The sequence below is a fragment of the Panthera pardus genome, unplaced genomic scaffold, assembly GCF_024362965.1.
Source record: "Panthera pardus isolate Hobbes unplaced genomic scaffold, ASM2436296v1 HiC_scaffold_24, whole genome shotgun sequence".
In the NCBI taxonomy this organism is placed as follows: domain Eukaryota; kingdom Metazoa; phylum Chordata; class Mammalia; order Carnivora; family Felidae; genus Panthera; species Panthera pardus.
In genome coordinates this window covers 26,456,494-26,474,260 of record NW_026526810.1, presented here as the reverse complement: position 1 = coordinate 26,474,260, position 17,767 = coordinate 26,456,494, and the positions used below count along the sequence as shown (strand labels likewise).

Here is a 17,767-nt window from a genome sequence, read left to right as displayed (position 1 = left end):
CATTGGAGCTTTATTCAGAATCTGAAACCAATTGACCATTATAGCCTCTGAACTTGCTCCTCAAGTACACCAAGCTCTTGTTATGATTCCATTCATTTCCTCAATCAATAATGTGATTTACCACTTTTTCTTCTTAGCAATTTTTCAAGACCCAAGATAAAAATCCTTTTTTGTGAACTCTCCCAGACACGTGCTTTAATCACTGTACTTACCTCACTTACTGTAATCCTCTTATGTAAACACGTCTTCCCAAAAAGACTATGAGAATTTTAATGGCAGAGGACAAGTGTATATATTTTTTTTTGTCCTCAACACTTGGCACATATAGAAATGAATTCCATAAATGTTTGCCCAATGAATGATAAAATGAAAGAAAAATGCTTAACATATATTTGCTAAGAGTTAGAAATTTTTGAAATGAAAAAAAATTTTTTCAATATGTATCTGTTAACTTACTACTCAAGATAAAGATTTTTGTTCATCACTGTTGTAAGAGAAAAGATTAACCATTTTAGGTAATCACTTAACATGTAAGAGCCAGGATTTCATTCATAAAATGGGAAAATAAACATCTGCCATTCCTACTTCATGAAATTGTCTTAAGAATCAATGAATATATATAATGATATTTTGTAAGTTACAAAGCAATACATACTACTGTACCTATTATCAACCTCTCCTGCATCACAATCATAAATACTAGAAAAGTACAACTTGACAACTTGACTGCATCCCATTTTTATTAGTAGAAGTACCAACTGTACCTTTGGAAACATAGTTTTAATAAGAAAGGAAATAAGTTATGAAACTTATCACTGAAGAAGGATTTATCCTTCTTGTTTTGTTTTTGTTGGCAGGGGGAGAATGCACATAGTTTTGGTCAAAATTTTAAAATCAAAATAAGTAAAATAGTAAGCATAATTAAAATAGCCTAAAAAAGAAAAAGACCAATCTCACTTATTAATATGGACGCAAAACTCATAAATAAAAACTAGAAAACAGAATAGAACCAATTTATATGTGTCTACAAAAATATGTTTGTGTACGTATGTATGTGAGTGTGTGTGTACGTATCTTTTTGTACTGACCAAGTGGGACTGTTTTCCCAGGAACACAAAATGATTCAATATTAGGAAAATAATGATAACACTGATATATCTCAGAATGAAGATTATGCTAATCTCCACAAATGTGAAAAATGCATTTGATAAAATGCAATATCATTTTGTTACTCAGAAAACCACTCACAGAAAATTTAAATTGATACTAATCCATTAATGTGATAAAATGTCCTAAAACCAGTATTTTACTTAGTGGAAAAAAGTAAAGTCATTCATATAAAGGTCTGAAACAAAATTACTTGGAATCAGACAAGAGAGAAAATTACTAAAGATGTAAGAGCAGAAAAAAAGGTAAAAATATCTATTTTTGCATATATACCAAGAAAAGGTAAGAGATACGACAGTAAAATGCAAAAAATAAAATAACTAAGACAATAAGATACGAATATAAAAATCAGTAACTTTCATATATATCTTCAAACAACTAGAAGATATAATGCAAGAGAAAAATCACACTTTTTAATAACAACAAAACATTAAAATACTTAGGAATAAATAAGAAATACAAAAACTTAAAAGCATTTCTAAATAGCCCAAGATGTCAATTATCTCCAAATTAATACATACATTTAACATTAGCCCAATAAAATCAAGCCATGAAAGGTGTGGAAGAAACTTTAATACAAAGTGCTAAGGCAAAGGGGGTGCCTGGGTGGCTCAGTCAGTTGAGCATCCGACTTAGGCTCAAGTCATGATCTCAAGGTTCATGAGTTTGAGCCCTGCGTCAGGCTCTGTGCTGACAGCTCAGAGCCTACACCCTGCTTTGGAATCTGTGTCTTCCTCTCTCTGCTCCTCCCCCTCTCACACTCTGCCCCACCCCCCCACCCCCCCGGCTCCACCCTCTCTCTCTGTCTCTCTCTCAAAAATAAACATTTAAAAAAAATTTTTTTTAAGTACTAAGGCAGAGAATCCAAACTGTAAAGACCATACACTATATGATTCCAACTATATGACATTCTGAAAAAGGCAAAACATAGGGGTACTATAAAAATATAAGTGGTTGCCAAAGGTTAGTGAGTAAAAAGGGATGAACAGGCAAAACACACAGGATTTTTAGGGCAGTAAAGCTACTCCATATGATACTGTAATGGTGAATACATGTCTTTATACAATTGTCAAAATCCACAGAATATACAACACAAATGGAACACACCAATGCAAGATGTTCTTAACATGGGAAACTGGGGGATAGAGTAAAGAGGTATATGGGAACTCTGTACTTTTTACTTATTTCTGCTGTGACCCTAAAACTGCTCTAAAAATAAAGCTTATTAGTTATTTTTTTTTTCAACGTTTTTTATTTATTTTTGGGACAGAGAGAGACAGAGCATGAACGGGGGAGGGGCAGAGAGAGAGGGAGACACAGAATCGGAAACAGGCTCCAGGCTCCGAGCCATCAGCCCAGAGCCTGACACGGGGCTCGAACTCACGGACCGCGAGATTGTGACCTGGCTGAAGTCGGACGCTTAACCGACTGTGCCACCCAGGCGCCCCAACTTATTAGTTATTTTAAAGTTAGGAAGTATATTGCTGACACAACCAGAGGTACTCTGATTACACACTATATAAGAAATGTTACTGGAGGGGCACCTGGGTGGCTCAGTCAGTTAAGCGTCCAACTTCGGCTCAGGTGATGATCTCACATTTCCTGAGTTCAAGCCCCACATCAGACTCTGTGCTGACAGCTCAGAGACTGGAGCCTACTTCGGATTCTGTGTCTCCCTCTCTCTCTGTCCCTCCTCAGCTTGCACTCTGGCTCTCTCTCTCTCTCTCAAAAATAAACAAACATTACAAAAAAATTTTTTTAATGTTATTGTAACATATTTAATTTCTTAAAAAGTATTATATAGGAAAATGTGGCTGTGATTCCTGTGTGGGGTCAAATTATATGCCCAACTTACTCAAAAACAATTTTAAAAAATGAATGTATGCATAACACACTGAGATAAAACAAATGCAGCAAATTGTTGATAATTAATAAATCTACATTAAGGATATGTAAGTGCTAATGACAAAGAATGAAATCATGCCATTTGCAGCAACGTAGATGGAACTGGAAGGTATTATGCTGAGTGAAAGAAGTAAGTCAGAGAATGACAGGTATCATATGTTTTCACTCATATATGGATCTTGAGAAACTTAACAGAAGACCATGGGGGAAGGGAAGGGGAAAAAAATATTACAAACACAGAGGGAGGGAGGCACACCACAAGAGACTCTAAAATACAGAGAACAAACTGAGGGTGGGTGGGGAGGTGGGGGAGAGGGGAAAATGGGTAATGGGCATTGAGGAGGGCACTTGGGATGAGCACTGGGTGCTGTATGTAAGCCAATTTGACAATAAGTTATATTTTTTTTTTTCAACGTTTTTTATTTATTTTTGGGACAGAGAGAGACAGAGCATGAACGGGGGAGGGGCAGAGAGAGAGGGAGACACAGAATCGGAAACAGGCTCCAGGCTCCGAGCCATCAGCCCAGAGCCTGACGCGGGGCTCGAACTCACGGGCCGCGAGATCGTGACCTGGCTGAAGTCGGACGCTTAACCGACTGCGCCACCCAGGCGCCCCAATAAGTTATATTTTTTTAAAAAAAAGGTATATAATTCTTTGAACTTTTCTCAGGCTTGAACTTTTCCAAAACAAAAAAAAAGTTTAGAAGAAAAAACTTAGTAGACACCAGTTTCACTATGCTCATTAAGAGTAAATGAATAATCTACGGATTATGAAGAGACAATGGTAAAAATACAAACATACTCCAAAGCCTATTACTGCTACTTACCCAAGTACAGTGCCAGTTTCTTGGTAATTTACTTGAATAAACTTGCCAAAACGACTTGAATTGTTATTATGAGCTGTCTTTGCATTTCCAAAGGCCTGTCAAAATAAATAGTTCTTGTTAATTTCATTTTAAAAATGGAAAATCTTACTTAGGTCAGCTCAAAGATACAAAATGCAATAGACAGTAGAAAAGCAATTTTCTTTAACTTCAGACTCCTATGGTTTAGGTAAAGTAAAAGAGAAAAAACTAATAGTTGAAATAAAACCAAGTAGGAAGAGTGGCACCTGGGTGGCTCAGTTGGTTAAGTGTCCAACTGCAGCTCAGGTCATGTCTCACGGTTTACAAGTTTGAGTCCCATGTCAGGCTCTGTGCTGACAGCCTGGAGCCTGCTTCACATTCTGTGTCTCCCTCTCTTTCTGCCCCTCCCCTATTCATGCTCTGTCTCTCAAAAATAAATACATGTTGAAAAAAATTTTTGAAAAAACAAGTATTTTATGCTTTTCAGTAAAATAAATCTTAATTAGGTGTGCCTGGGTGGCTCAGTCGGCTAATTGTCAGACTTTGGCTCAGGTCAAGATCTCACAGTCCAAGAGTTTGAGCCCCATGTCAGCCTCTGTGCTGATAACCTGGAGCCTGCTTCGAATTCTGTCTCCCTCTCTCTCTACCCCTCCCCAGCTCATGCTCTCTCAAAAATAAATTATATATATAATATATATATTATAATATATAATAAATATATATATTATATATATAAATTATATAAATTATTTTTTTTAAGTTTAATAAATAAATTTTAATTATAAAGATTTAACACTCCTTAAAATTAACTTTTACATCCCAGAGCCAGCAAACTTTCTTACTATATTTCAATATATAATTTTTTAGATATTACTAAATTAAATAACAAGGAGATAGAAGCAGAATAATTACATCAAAATAATTACAACTTCAGGGGTGCCTAGATTGCTCAATCGGTTAAGTGGCCACTCTTGATTTCAGTTCAGATCATCATCTCATGGTTCATGAGATAGAGCCCTATGCTGGGCTCTGAGCTCAGAGGCAGCACAGAGCCTGCTTGGGATTCTCTCTCTGCCTCTCTCTCTTTGCCCCTCCCCTGCTCACGTGTGTTCTCTCTCTCAAAATAAATAAACATTTAAAAAAAATAATCGCAATTTTGGAATAGTATAAATGAAATAAGGTTTCACTACATAATGTATTGCACGTTATTACATCAACTTAAAATAAAGTTATAGTACTATTTATAAAAGAATATATTGTTACCAAAGTATACACAATGCAGTGAATATTACCCAGCAATAAAGATGATACTTCAACACTGATGAGTATCAAAACATTACGCCACGTAGAAGAAATCAGACTCAAGAGTACATATTGTAATATGAAATTTTAGAAAAGGCAAAACAGTAATGGGAAGAAGATCAGAGTTGTCTGGGAATGAGGGTGTGGTTAGGCAATGTCTACAAAAGGGCACAAGGAGTAATGAAAATATTCTACAGCTTCATTGTGTAATAATGATGGTTACGTTACGTGTATACACATTTATCAAAAATCACTGAAGTATAAATTTTAAATGGCTACATTTTATTCTAAGTTACATCCCAATAAAATTTATTAAAATTTAAATTTAAAAGAAATAATCCCTGGTTGAATTCACATATTCAACAACTTGAATGAATCTTTAAGACATAATGCTGAATGAGAGAAGCTAGTCCCAAAACTGTACTTAGCGTGTGATTCCATTTCTGTGACATTTTCAAAACAACAACAGGGGACACGTAGTCTTCACGGATTATGGGAGTATTGGAGGGAAGTCAGAGGGTTTGAAGATAAAGAATAGTGTGAGGGAGTTTCAAGAGGTAATGGGTACTCAGATTGTATACAGATGATTACAAAAATTAACAGGTTTTAAAATTCATACAATTTTACTGTAAGGTTATTCTTTTAATTTTAAAGGCCAAAGAAAGACCATTTCTGATATCTAAATCTGAAAATACTCATCGTAGGCCAAACCACATTAAAAGGAACATTACAGGAAGTCCTTAATGCAAAAGGAAAATATCATATTCAAATATGGATCAACATATGGAAGGAATGGAGAACAGCAGAAATGGTAACCAGAAAGGTAAATATAGAAAGAATTTTTTATTACTTAAATCTCCTGAAAAGATAATTGAAAGTAAGGTCAGAGAAATGATAACTCTGAAAATCCTCTTTTTCATATGAGAAATAAAACCAAAAAAATTATCCACATCAACTTTTTGACAACTCTAGAAATTAACCAAAGGCTTGCAATAATCCTTTGAGGGGAAAACAGATGAATCTCAGTAAGAAAAAAGGCATTGTGGCATTTTAACTTAGCCAATTACCATCTCCCTCTCCCTAGCTTCATGCTGAAGAGAAAAGCAATGCCCTATAATTACAGTCTGTTTCAAAGGCAGCCTAAAAGCCATTGAAGGATCAAAACAGAATTATAGCCAAAGCCCCATCCCACAAGTAACTGTCAGAATTTGAGCTACATGGTATTTCACTGGAAAACCTCACTCAAAGGGTTATCTTTACTTGAAATGACTTGGAAAGCACTCACAGGGAACAGCCTTTTCACCCATGTATATTTGTTAAAATCAATCAGAGGCAATTGATTAGAACACTGCAACTGCCTAAGGTACAAATAGGAGAATGGGGCAAAAAATGAGGTAACCAAACAACTTAAGAACTTCACACACACACAAAAACTGGAAACCTTATTGCTTCAGGATATTTTTTTAAAATCTTTGTCCAATTATTACCTGACCACTAAGCTAAATGAAGAGAGAATGTAAAGCCCTCACAGAAAAAAAGAACAGACCTCACAGACTAATTTCAAAGAAGTCATGGACAACCAAACAGCAATAACAAAACAACCACCACAAATCCTGGGAGGAGGTAAATACCCCATTTCCAAAACTGCCACATTGTATTAATAAAAATGCCCACTTTTCACCAAAACATTATAAGACATGCAAAAAAGAAAGAAAGTAGGGACACAAAAAAATTTTATAAACACAATAACCAGAAATTGTCTCTGAAAAAGCCGAGATGTTGGACCTCCAAAGCCAAAACTTTATATCACTGTTTTAAATACTTTCAAACAATTATAGGAAAATATGACAAAGATGCCTTAACAATAGAGAATATTAGTGAAGGCAGAGAAATTATAAAAATTCCAGTACTGAAAAGTAATTAGCTAAGATAAAAAATGCACTGAAGAGGCTCAAGTAGAGATATGAACAAGTAGAAGAAATCACGAAACTTGAACACTGATCAATTGAGATGATACCTAAGGAATAGCAGGGGGGAGATAAACAAGAAATGAACAGAGCAAGCTTCAGACACGGGTGGATCACCATCAAACATGCCAATATATGTATATAATGGGAACACCAGAAGGAGAGGATAGAGAGGAAAACACAGAATCAATATTTTAACAATGAATAGCCCAAAACTTCCAAAATTTCATGAAAAACACTAATCTATATATCTAACAACCTTCACAAATTCAAAGTATGAAGAATAAGTACTTAGACAAATAATGATCAAACTGTTGAATGACAAAAAGTGTTTCTTAAAAGCAGTGAGAGAGATGCAACACATACCATATATAGGTTCCTCAATAAGCATAACATCGAATTTCTCCAAATAAAACATCAAGAATAGAAGAGAGTGGAGCTATATATTCAAAGCACTGAGACAAGCCGGTCAACCAAGAATTCTGTGTCCCATAAAACCGTCTTTAAAAATTAAAGGAGAGGGGCGCCTGGGTGGCTCAGTCGGTTAAGCATCCGACTTCAACTTAGGTCACAATCTCACGGTCCGTGAGTTCGAGCCCCACATCGGGCTCTGGGCTGATGGCCCAGAGCCTGGAGCCTGCTTCCGATTCTGTGTCTCCCTCTCTCTCTGCTCCTCCCCCGTTCATGCTCTGTCTCTCTCTGTCTCAAAAATAAATAAACGTTAAAAAAAAAAAAAAAAAAAATTAAAGGAGAAATTGAGATATTTAAATGAACAAAAACCAAAAGAATTCATTAGGCAGCAAATGGTCCTTACAAAGCAATACTAAATGAAGTAATATAAGCTGAAATGAAAGGACACTTAATAAAGCAAATCTATATGAAGAAAAAAAGAACACATGTTGGTAGTAATCCAAACTGAATTGTTATGTTAATTGGAATGCTCATGAATACTGCTAAAACAAACAAACAAGAGATAACAAAATTAAAATGGTATGCTAGAAAACATCTCCTTAACATAACAGAAGATAATAATGGAAGAATACAAGAACATTAAAAAAATTATTAAAAATCAAATGGCAGACACAAATCCTTAAAAATCAAATGGCAGACACAAATCCTACATTAGTAATTACATTAACTGTAAATGGCTTAAACATTCCAGTCAAAAAGCAAGTAACTGGCAGAAAAGATGTTTTTTTTTTTTAAATGATCCAACTCCATGCTTTCCCCAAGAGACATACTTCAGGTGCAAAGACACAAACAGGTTCAAAGTAGATCTGTATCTAATTTAAAAATTCAAACTTTGTTTAAAACTTTACTGCAGGGTACCTGAATGGTTCAGTAAGTTGAATTTCCAATATATCCGAGGATTGTGAGATCAAGACCCGCATGGAGCCCTATGCTGAGTGTGGAGCCTGCTTACGATTCTTTCTCTTGCTCCCTTTGTCCCCCTTCCCTGCTCTCTCTCTCTAAATAGATAATTACATACATACATAAATACATAAAACTTTCTTACAAAGAAAACACCAGGCCTGGATTCCATCATATCAATCCTAACACTGATAGAAGGAAAAAAGAAGTTCTACACAAACTCTTCCAAAAATATAAAACACCCCAACTCATTCCCATATGGCCAGAATCATCCTGATTAAAAAAAAAAAAAAAAAGCACTAAAGAAAACAATATTTCTCATGACCACATATCAGTAATTCTAAACAAAATTTTAGCAAACCAAATCCAGCAATACATTAAAGGATAATGTATCATGACAATTGGTGTTTATCCCCAGAATGCCAAAATGGTTTACCAATCAAAAATCCATCAATATACAGGAAGAACAAATACTGCTAAAATGTCAACACTACCCAAAGCAATCTACATATTCAATGCAATACCTATCAAAATAACATCAGCATTCTTCACAGAGCTAGAACAAACAATCCTAAAACTTGTATGGAACCACAAAAGACCCCAAATAGCCAAAGCAATCTTGAAAAAGAAAACCAAAGCAGGAGGCATCACAACCCCAGACTTCAAGCTGTATTACAAAGCTGTAAGCATCAAGACAGTGTGTTACTGGCACAAAAACAGACACTCAGATCAGTGGAAGAGAACAGAGAACCCAGAAATGGACCCACAAACATATGGCCAACTAATCTTTGACGAAGCAGGAAAAAATATCCAATGGAATAAAGACAGTCTCTTCAGCAAGTGGTGCTGGGAAAACTGGACAGTGACATGCAGAAGAATGAACCTGGACCACTTTCTTACACCAGACACAAAAACAAACTCAAAATGGATCAAAGACCTAAACATTAGACAGGAAGCCATCAAAATCCTTGAGGAGAAAGCAGGCAAAAACCTCTTTGTGGCCACAACAACTTCTTACTCAACACATCTCCAGAGGCAAGGGAAACAAAAGCAAAAATGAACTACTGGGACCTTATCAACATAAAAAGCTTCTGCACAGTGAAGGAAACAATCAGCAAAACTAAAAGGCAACCGACAGAATGGGAGAAGATATTTGCAAATGACATATCAGATAAAGGGTTAGTAACCAACATCTATAAAGAACTTATCAAACTCAACACCCAAAAAACAAATAATCCAGTGAAGAAATGGGCAAAAGACAGGCATAGACACTTCTCCAAAGAAGACATCCAGATGGCCAACCGACACATGAAAAAATGCTCAACATCACTCATCATCAGGGAAATACAAATCAAAACCACAATGAGATACCACCTCACACCTGTCAGAATGGCTAACATTAACAACTCGGGCAACAACAGATGTTGGCAAGGATGCAGAGAAAGAGGATCTCTTTTGCACTGCTGGTGGGAACGCAAACCGGTGCAGCCACTCTGGAAAACAGTATGGAGGTTCCTCAAAAAATTAAAAATAGAACTACCCTATGACCCAGCAATTGCACTACTAGGTATTTATCCAAGGGATACAGGTGTGCTGTTTCAAAGGGACACAGGCACCCCCATGTTTATAGCAGCACTATCGACAATAGCCAAAGTATGGAAAGAGCCCAAGTGCACATTGACTGATGAATGGATAAAGATGTGGTATATATATACAATGGAGTATTACTCAGCAATCAAAAAGAATGAAATCTTGCCATTTGCAACTACGTGGATAGAACTAGAGAGTATTATGCTAAGCAAAATCAGAGAAAGACAAACATCATATGACTTCACTCATATGAGGACTTTAAGATACAAAACGGATGAACATAAGGGAAGGGAAGCAAAACTAATATAAAAACAGGGAGGGGGCAAAACATAAGAGACTCATAAATATGGAGAACAAACTGAGGGTTGCTGGAGGGGTTGTGGGAGGGGGGATGGGCTAAATGGGTAAGGGACGTTAAGGAATCTACCCCTGAAATCACTGTTGCACTATATGCTAACTAACTTGGATATAAATTTTAAAAAATAAATTAAATTTAAAAAATCCATCAATATAATTTACCATATTAACAAACTATTCTTTTTTAAACCATATGACCATCTCAAATAGACACAGAAAAAGCATTTGACAAAATCCAACCTTTCCTGATAAAAACTCTAAACAAAGTAAGAATGAAAGGGAATGGACCTCAATCTAATAAAGAACATCTACACAAAACCAACAGCTATCATCACAGTTAATGTTTAAGGCTAAATGCTTTCCCCCAAGACAAGAATGTTACTTTCACTGCATCTCTTCATACTGGAGTAACTAGTGAAATCTGCAGGAAAAAAAAATTCCAACTGGAAGAAAGTAAATAAAACTGCCTTTTTGTTCACAAATATGACTTCTTATGTGGATAATCCAATAAAAATTTTAAAAAATTGAAATTAATATTTGTACCTAGCCAGCTTGTACAATACAAGATCAAAGTACCAATTTCAACTGTATCCCTATATACTAGGAAACAATTGAAAAATGTTAAATACTGTTTATAAAAGCATCAATAAATACTGACAAATATATCTTACTATACATGTTCAAGCCCTATACATTAAAAACAACAGAATATTGCTCAGAGAAATTAAAGATGATCTTCATAAGTAGAGAAATAAACTTGTTCATGGGTCAGATGACTTAATATTGTTACCATATCACTTCTCTAAAAATTAAACTATAGATTTAACACTATCCCAAAGTCCCAAAAAACTTTTATAGAAAAACTGACAATTTAGTTCTAAAATTCATATGGAAATACAAAGACCTCGAATATCCAAAATAAGCAAAAGAAGGATTAATACTACCTAATTTCAAAATTATTATAAAGCTGCATAATGAAAGTAGCATGGCATTGTCATGAAGAAAAACGAATCAACAGGAGACAGAATGCTGAAATAAACCCACATATATATGTACCATTTTTTTGACAAAGACACAAAGGCAAACGAGGTAAAGGAAAAATAGTCTTTCAACAAAAAATAGTTTTGAAACAATTAGATACTCATAGGAAAACACTGGATCTATACACCATATACAAAATAAACTCAAAATTAATCATAGACCTGAATGCAAAACTGAAACTACAAAACTAATGAAAAAACAAAACAAAACATAGAACACTTTTGCAACCATGGTTTAGTCAAAGTTTTCTTAAATATGACACCAAAAACACAATCCATAAGAGAAAAAAAATGGTTAAATTGGATTTCATCAAAATTTAAAATTCTGCTCTTCAAAAGGTACTACTGAGAGATGGTTATATTTGAGAGAAATTTCACCAAGGAGGTTAAAGATCTGTACAATGAAAACCAAAAGGTATTAATGACAAAAACTGACGACACAAATAAACTGAAATACATTATGTGCTCACGGAAGAATTCACATTGTTAAAATGTCCTCACTACCCCAAAGCAATCTACAAATATTTATAAGTGCCTGATGAATACCATTTTTTAAAATTAGGGATACCTAGGTGGCTCAGTTGGTTGAGCGTCAGACTTTTGACTTCAGTTTGGGTCATGATACTGGGATCATTGGATAGAGCCCCACATCAGGCTCTGCATTGAGGAACTTGCTTGAAATTCTCTCTCTCCCTATGCCCTTCTCCCCCACTCACTCTCTCTCTCTCTCTCTCAAGAATAAACATTAAAAAAAAATCTTTTTAAATCAATAAAACCAAGAGCTGGTTCTTGAGACAGAGAAAGACAGAAAGGGAGAGAATTATATAGCAACACAGGCCTAACTCAAGAAAAAGGAAAAAGCTCAATCTACATTAACAACTAAAGGAACCAGAAAAAAAAAGAACAACAAATAAAGCCCAAGGTAAATAGAATGAAGGAAATAATGAAGACCAGAGCAGAAATGAATGACATTAAGACTAAAAACAGCAATAGAAAAAAAATCAGTAGGGGCGCCTGAGGACTCAGTCGGTTAAGCATCACGTCATGATCTCATGGTTTGTGAGTTCGAGCCCCACGTCAGGCTCTGTGCTGACAGCTCAGAGCTTGGAGACTGCTTCAAACTCGGTGTCTCTGTCTCTCTCTGTCCCTCCCCTGCTTGTGCTGTCTGTCTCCCTCTCTCTCAAAAATAAATAAACATTAAAAAATTTTTTTTAATCAATAAAACCAAGAGCTGGTTCTTTGAAAAGGTAAACAAAATTGAAAAACACTTAGCCAGACTCATCAAGAAAAAAAGAGGAAGGACCCAAATAAGTAATAGCAGAAATGAAAGAGAAGTAACAACTATCACAGAAATGTAAAGAATTATGAGAATACTACAAAAAATTATATACTAACAAGCTAGACAGCCTAGAAGTCTATAAATTACTAGAAACATATAATCTTCCAAAACTGAACAAAAGAGAAATAGAAAATCTGAGGCCAATTACAAGTAAAACTACCAAAAAATAAAAGTCCAGGACAGATTCACAGACGAATTTTACCAAACATTTAGAAAAGAGTTAATACCTATTCTCATCAAACTATACCAAAAAATACAAGAGGAAGGAAAGCTTCCAAATAAATTCACAAGGCATTACTCTGATGATAAAAATCAAAAAACAACACACACACACACACACACACACACACACACACACACACACACACCCCTACAGGCCAATATCCTTGATAAACATAGATGCAAAATTCCTCAACAAAATATTAGCAAACCACATACAACAATACATCAGAAAGATCATTCACCACAATCAAGTAAGACTTACTCCATGGATGTAAGAATGGCTCAAGATTTGCAAATCAATGTGATACACAGCATCAACAAAACAAAGGATAAAAATCATATCATCATCTCAATAGGTGCAGAAAACAAAACCCATTTGACAAAATTTAAATTCCATTCATGGTAAAAACTCTCAACAAAGTGGGGTTAGAGAGCACATACATCTATATAAGAAAGACTATATACATGAAAAACCCACAGCTAACATCACACTCAATGGTGAAACAAAGAGCTTTTCCTCTAAGATCAGGAACAAGACAAATATGTCCACTCTTGCCACTTTTATTCAACACAGTACTCAAAGTCCTGTCCACAACAATCAGACAAGAAAAAGAAGAGGCACCACACTGGTAAAGAAGTTACACTATCGCTATTTGCAGATGACATGATACTACACATAGAAAATCCTAAAGACTCCACCAAAAAGCAATTCGAAATAATAAATGAATTTGGTAAAGATGCATGATACAAAGTTAATATTCAGAAATTGGTAGCATTTCTATACACTAATAACAGAGCAGCACATAGAGAAATTAAGAAAACAAGACCATTTACTAGTGCACCAAAAAGAATAATAAAGTACCTAAGAATAAACTTAACCAAAGAAGTGCAAGACCTATACTCAAAAACTACAAAATAACTGATTGAAGAAACTGAAGATGACACAAACAAATGGAAAGATATTCCAGGCTCATGGACTGGAAGAATTCATATTGTTGAAATGTCTATACTACCCAAAGCAATCTATACATACAATGCAATCTCTATCAAAATACCAACAGGATTTTTTTTAAAACCTAGAACAAATAATAGTAAAATCTCTTCAGAATCAAAAAAGACCTGGAATAACCAGAGCAATCTTGACAAAGAAAAACAAAGCTAGAGGTATCACAATTCCACATTCCAAGATATACTACTAAGGTGTAATAATCAAAACAGTACAGTACTGGCACAAAAACAGACACACAGATCAATGGCACAGAATAGAGCACCGAGAAATAAACCAACATTTATATGGTCAATTAATCTATGACAAAGGAAGCAAGAATATATAATGAGAGACATTCTCTTCAATAAATAGTGCTGGAAAAACTGGACAGCTACATGCAGAAGAATGAAATTGAACCACCTTGTGACACCATACACAAAAATAGACTCAAACTGAATTAAACCTAAATGTGACACCTGAAACCATAAAAATCCTAAAATAGAACACAAGTAGTAATTTCTCTGGCATCAGCCAAAGTGACATTTTTCTAGATATGTCTCATAAGGCAAGGAAAACAAAAGCAAAAATAAGCAATTGGGACCACACCAATAAAAAAAAATTTTTTTTTTCAAAGCTTTTGTACAGTGAAGGAAACCAACAACAAACAAAAAGACAACCTACTGAGGGGGAGAAAATATCTGCAAATAATATATCAATAAGGTAATATCTAAAATATATTTAAAAACATATATAAATCAACACACAAAAAAAAAGCCAAAAATAAAATTAAAATGGGCAGAGGACCCATTTTATTTGTCCAAAGAAGACATACAAATGGCCATGAAAAGATGCTCAACATCAGTCATCATCAGGGAAATACAAATCAAATCCAGCTCAACATCAGTCATCATCAGGGAAATACAAATCAAAACCACCATGAGGTATTACCTTACACCTATCAGAATGGCTAAAATCAAAAACACAAGAGGGGTGCCTGGGTGGCTCAGTCAGTTAAGCATCTGACTTTGGCTCAGGTCATGATCTCATGCACTGAGCTCTGTGCTGACAGCTCAGAGCTGGAAGCCTGCTTCGGATTCTGGGTTTCCCTCTCTCTCTGTCCCTCCCCAACTGGCATCTGTCTCTCTCAAAAATTATAAACATTAAAAAAAATTTAAGAAAATCCAATAAAAAATTAGGCAATAAATTTTGACAGATACTCCACCAAAGAAGATATATAGAGGGCAAATAAACACATGAAAATGTGCTCACAGCATTAGTCATTATAGAATGCAAATTAAAACCTCAGTAAGATACCACTGTATATATATTTGAATGGCTAAAATTTAAAAGAATGACTATATCAAGGGTTAGCAGGAATATGGAGTAACTGGAACTGTCACACACTGCCTGGTGGGAATATAAAATGTAAGTATAAACACTGTAGAAAAAGTTGGCAGTTTCTTAAAAAGTTAAGCATATACCTATCATATAACCCAGTCATTCCACTCCTAGGTATTCACCCAAAGTAAAGTGTATGTCCACACAAAGACTTGTATAAAGCTTTATGTGTAACAGTGAATAACTAGCAATAATCTAAAAGTCCATTACCAGGTAAATGGATAAATGCAAAGCATCATGCACCCATGCAGTGGAATTCTACCTTAGCAAAAGGAATGAATTACTGACACATACAACCTGGATGAACTTGAAATAATTATACCAAGAGAAGTCAAACATAAAAGAGTACATGGTATATGATTCCATTTATACAAAATTATAGAAATCACAAACTAATCTATAGTGTAAGTGTGTAAGTGGTTTCTTACACTATACTTATACTTTGTGAATCACAAAGAAACTTTGGCAATAATGGATGTATTCGGTATCTTGACTGTGACAGTGGCTTAATTAGTATATATACATGTCAAATTTTATCGAATTGTACATTTCCAATATGTGCAGTTTGCTGTATCCCAGTTATACCTCACAAAATCTCTTTTAAAAAATAGGTAATATTGGGGCGCCTGGGTGGCTCAGTTGGTTGGGCAACCAACTTCAGCTCAGGTCATGAACTCACGGTTCATGGGTTCAAGCCTGGCGTCGGGCTCTGTGCTGACAGCCCAGCCTGGAGCCTGCGTCAGATTCTGGGTCTCCTTCTCTCTCTGCCCCTCCCCCACTCGTGCTCTGTTTCTCTCTGTCTCAAAAATAAACATAAAAAAATTTTTTTAATAAAAAAAATAGGTAATACTACCTTTTCCTTTCAACTCTAAAACAAAAAGTGTATTCTTTTTCCTTTCTACCTTTGGTACTATTACTTCTAAAACATTATAGAACTAAAACTTTTTTTCCCATATTCTCTACATTTTCAAAACTGAACCCTTAGAATTCAATACTAGGCACACATGTTAAAGTTGCAAAGATACAAATAGATTGATGAGAATATTTTCCCCAACACCTAATTCCACAACCCAATTACAGACAGGAGTCCTGTGCTGGCTATTTCCCTTTACAGGGGGATACATACGACTCCAATCATCTCTTACTTCATCACTATGACCCAAAAACACCTTTGAAAAATATACTGCCACTGTCATACCCTTTAATCTTCCACGCTGCCTTTTTTGCTTTCCCGTCTTCCAGTTTTCCTTGGTAACTAAAAATGATATCTATACTTGTGGTTTCATTACATTTTCTCACATTTACAAAAAATTTTTTCAAAGACATTTTTAAGAGTAAGAAAAGTTATTTCTACACACTTACCTCAAGTACTGGTCCAGCTCCAAGAATAATTTGTTCCACTCCACTGGCAAATCCTTTCTGACTGAGTGCAGTAAGGTGGTGTATAAGAAAGTTTGTGCTTTGAGTCTTCCCAGAACCACTCTCTCCTGAAATCACAATGCACTGATTCTTTTTGCGCTGAAGCATGGCATGATAAGCTACATCAGCCACAGCATAAATGTGGGGCTCCAGTTTTCCCAATTGGTGGTTATCATACATTTTGACATATTTGGGATTATAAATAGGAAGAAACTTGAATGGGTTAATAACTATTAGAATACTGCCAACATAGGTATAAATTTTTTCATGCTTAAAGCGATTTCGTAGGTTTTCTAAGAGAGTTTTCTCATTCAAATCAGGTAAGCTACATAAATCATCAAAGTCTTTTTGTTGAGGCTGTGGAAGAAAACCCCGCTCCATCATCCTACGACGTTCTTCTGTTACCCGTAGCCATGACTGCAGACTACCATAATGGATTGATCCGTCAAGGTTTTTTTCTCTCAGAAGAAAGCGATAGTCCTCTCCACTCAGGCGATTTTCCAGAGCCATTCGGGGCCACAACATCATTCGCTGAACTGGACAGTCTGTTGGATTGAGTATCCATTCTTCTCCACCAAATTCCTTTACTTCTGCAAGAACATAACATTTTGTTTTGTCAAGATGAAGTCTGTTTATAAGAGAGTCAATCACCTCAGCAGCTGTGGAGTTTTTTCTGGCAGGAATTGGACAGTAGATAGTCCCTTCTGAAATTGTCCCAGGATATATATGTAACGTATGTTCATTATCCTCAAAGCGTCGTCTTCCTCCATCATTTATATTCATATTGGATCCTGTCCCATCAGCATGGATAGTATGTGTCCAAGACCCTGCAAACCATGTTCATGGCAAAAGAACTG

The 17,767-nt window shown here is 35.4% G+C and overlaps 1 protein-coding gene across 14 annotated transcripts in view; it reads right to left on the bottom strand.

Annotated features, from left to right (window-relative positions):
- Positions 1-17,767, bottom strand: part of MYO9A (myosin IXA) — a 282,783-nt gene that overhangs the window by 221,733 nt on the left and 43,283 nt on the right. For all 14 annotated transcript variants that reach the window (XM_053888877.1, XM_053888879.1, XM_053888875.1 and 11 more), the window contains 2 exons: positions 16,854-17,764; positions 3,900-3,994 (listed from right to left, as the gene is read on the bottom strand). In XM_053888877.1, coding sequence (XP_053744852.1) covers positions 3,900-3,994; positions 16,854-17,693 — 935 coding nt within the window. In that variant the 5' untranslated portion in view covers positions 17,694-17,764. The remainder of the gene's footprint in view (positions 1-3,899; positions 3,995-16,853; positions 17,765-17,767) is intronic.